Consider the following 3,335-nt stretch of genomic DNA (forward strand, 5'->3'; position numbering starts at 1 on the left):
CATTAACGGAATTTAGTGATGAGTACCATTTCAAATGAAATCGAAAAGTTCAGGTACTGATTGTGATCAAAATTGAAGTTCAGACACTATAAATAAGATAGAAGATAAGTTCAGATACTATTTGTGATAAGAACAAAAAAAAAAAAAAAGTAAAGGGAAAAAAATACAAACAGTACCCAAACTATGGGCCACTAATAACTTTCGTACCTCAACTTCAAAAACTATCATTTTGGTACCTGGACTTTTCACCCCGACCCAAGATTCATACCTGGGATCCACTTTGCTGTTAACGGTGTTAAATTTACAAGGGTAAATCTGTCATTTCACTGTTCATCTCTCTTACCATGGTACTGTTTTTTTTTTTTTCCTAAGGAGAGGAAATTTTTTTTAAAAATGAACAGTACCATGGTAAGAGAGATGAACAGTGAAATGACAGATTTACCTTTGTAAATTTAACACCGTTAACGGCAAAGTGGACGGCATGTATGAATGTTAGGTCGTGTTAGATAATCTGGGTACCATTGTGATAGTTTTTGAAGTTGAGGTACGAAAGTTATTAGTGGCCCGTAATTCAGGTACTGTTTGTAAGTTTTTCCCAAAAGTAAATGTGACTCTCCCAAATTAAAACGATTCCAATGTTTTGCACTTTGCACCAGCTGAGCTTCAAACATAGGCTTGAAGTTCACCTGCACTGCCGACTTATCGTCTCTCCCTTTGAGCCACTCAGACGTAACTTTCAAACTTCCTCTGTTCTGTAATGGAGGGTATTATATGCACGAACTCAAACTAGAATAGCTGCGATCTGTTCCTGGTTTGTCCATTTCCATATCTTCTATTTCCCTCCACCTCATTCTAATTGTCACTCTCTATTGCTTAGAAAACTCCTAGTTCCATTGAAGCATCCAACTTTACCGCCCATTTCAAGAGACCCATCTGACCATCTCTATTGCTGAAGCTTTCTGTGTTTCTTAGTTCGTCTTCATGTACATGTCTCTTTTTTCTGAATGATTACTATGTGTGTACGTATACATTTTTGTTGGTGAATCATGATATTGTTATTTTGGTGCTGATTAATTTCTTTACAATATTGCTCAATTGCTTATGTAAGGTAGATGTAAAAATATAGGCTTTGCTGATTTGTAAGGATAGGTTTAGTTTGCTGTGCTATATACATGCCTTGTTAAAATCGACACCAAAAGACACCCTTATAAAGTTATAAACTTGATGCTGAATGCAGAAATTGAGGACCGCGGCAACTAGGGAAGGCTCCGTTGAAATGGGAGAGCACAACAATCCCGAATGTGTTGCAGTTAGTGAAGCACAATCCCCTAGGGTAAATAACTTCAAGAAAGTCTCAGTTCTGCCCCTTGTCTTCCTCATCTTCTATGAGGTATCTGGGGGTCCATTTGGTATGGAGGACAGTGTTCAGGCTGCTGGTCCCCTTCTAGCGCTTCTCGGGTTCTTGGTCTTTCCATTCATTTGGAGCGTTCCTGAGGCCTTGATTACTGCAGAGATGGGTACCATGTTCCCTGTGAATGGGGGTTATGTGGTTTGGGTTTCTTCGGCCCTGGGTCCATTTTGGGGGTTTCAACAAGGATGGTTGAAATGGTTAAGTGGAGTCATTGATAATGCTTTGTACCCAGTTCTGTTTTTGGACTACTTGAAGTCAGCAATACCAGCTTTAGGCGGTGGACTTCCAAGAATCGTGGCAGCGTTAGCTCTGACATTGTTCCTCACTTACTTAAACTATCGGGGTTTAACCATTGTGGGATGGGTTGCTGTACTTTTAGGGATTTTCTCAATCATTCCTTTTGTGGTTATGGGACTTGTGGCAATTCCCAAGTTGGAGCCTTCAAGATGGTTAGTGGTGAGTCTACATAATGTGGACTGGAATTTGTATTTGAACACTCTCTTTTGGAATTTGAACTATTGGGATTCTATAAGTACACTTGCCGGAGAGGTGGAGAACCAAAAGAAAACTCTCCCCAAGGCTCTTTTTTATGCGTTCATTTTGGTTGTTGTTGGATATTTCTTCCCCCTTTTAATTGGTACTGGGGCTGTTCCACTTGATCGTGAGTTGTGGACTGATGGTTACTTCTCTGATATTGCAAAAATTGTTGGGGGAGTTTGGTTGAGATGTTGGATCCAAGGGGCTGCGGCGATGTCAAATATGGGGATGTTTGTGGCTGAAATGAGCAGCGACTCTTTTCAACTTCTTGGGATGGCAGAAAGAGGGATGTTGCCTGAGTTCTTTAGCAAGCGGTCTTGTTATGGAACCCCAGTCATCGGCATTATGTTCTCAGCTTCCGGAGTCCTTTTGCTATCTTGGCTAAGCTTTCAAGAGATTGTAGCTGCAGAAAACTTCTTGTACTGTGTTGGAATGATTTTGGAGTTCATAGCATTTATACTATTACGGGTGAAGCATCCAGCTGCATCGCGGCCATTCAAGATTCCTGTTGGAACAGTTGGAACCATTTTTTTGTGCATTCCGCCTACCCTGCTAATTGGTGTTTTGTTTGCTCTTTCTGAACTCAAGGTTGTGGTTGTGAGTCTTATAGCTATAGTGATCGGCCTTGTGATGCAGCCCTGTCTCACATATGTTGAGAGGAAGAGGTGGATGAAGTTCTCCATCAGTTCTGAACGATCTCCCAGATCTTCATGGTGCTAGTCAGGAGAGGGCCAACTCCTTTATAGATTAGTAAGCTCTCAAAATGCTGTATTGCAGTATATTTAGTGGATAGCAATATGTTGTGCAATAGCTATTTATCATCTTTGTTTTTAGGATGATGATAGATTAAAATGTGTGATTAGATTTCTATATATCAGCAGTTCAGCACCATTAATTTCCTGGTCAAAACTGTGAAGTTACCACAAAAAGAATAAATATTTGTGCGTAAATTTGGTAGTATATCTGGATCGAACTTCTGTTTATGATGAGTTTTATAGTTCACAAACTTTCAAATGTCGGTAGCAGTTATGGTAATTCTTGAAAAGAGCACAATATAGTTTTTAAACCCAGTCCTCTGACCTCTCTCTCAGCCCCCTACTTCCCTTGATACAAAACTGAAAACCAAGCGACCAGGCCTCGAAGGATACCGATCTCTGTCCAAATTTCTGATCTCGAACTCCCACCCTAGGTTCACATCCCCACCATCTCCGCCTCACCGCGCAAACGGTGCGCCATCTTCTCACGAGTATCTGCTAAGGCCAAGCCGGCTTTTACCCATGTTTGTAGATAAGGTCAGCCATGGTTGTCGAAGCTCCAATCCCAAATTGATATCAACGCTCCTCTGCCAACTCCCAACTCCTCCGGTGTTGTGGAGAAGGAAGAAGAC

At 41.1% G+C, this 3,335-nt stretch overlaps 1 protein-coding gene across 1 annotated transcript; it reads left to right on the forward strand.

Annotated features, from left to right (window-relative positions):
• Positions 1-674: 674 nt before the first annotated feature.
• Positions 675-2,825, forward strand: LOC112175895 (probable polyamine transporter At1g31830). The gene is given in 3 exon segments (XM_040511964.1): positions 675-811; positions 1,238-2,641; positions 2,643-2,825. Coding segments are annotated over 2 exon segments (1,422 nt in total). The 5' UTR covers positions 675-811; positions 1,238-1,276; the 3' UTR covers positions 2,700-2,825.
• Positions 2,826-3,335: the final 510 nt, after the last annotated feature.

Source organism: Rosa chinensis, chromosome 7 (genome assembly GCF_002994745.2).
Source record: "Rosa chinensis cultivar Old Blush chromosome 7, RchiOBHm-V2, whole genome shotgun sequence".
In the NCBI taxonomy this organism is placed as follows: domain Eukaryota; kingdom Viridiplantae; phylum Streptophyta; class Magnoliopsida; order Rosales; family Rosaceae; genus Rosa; species Rosa chinensis.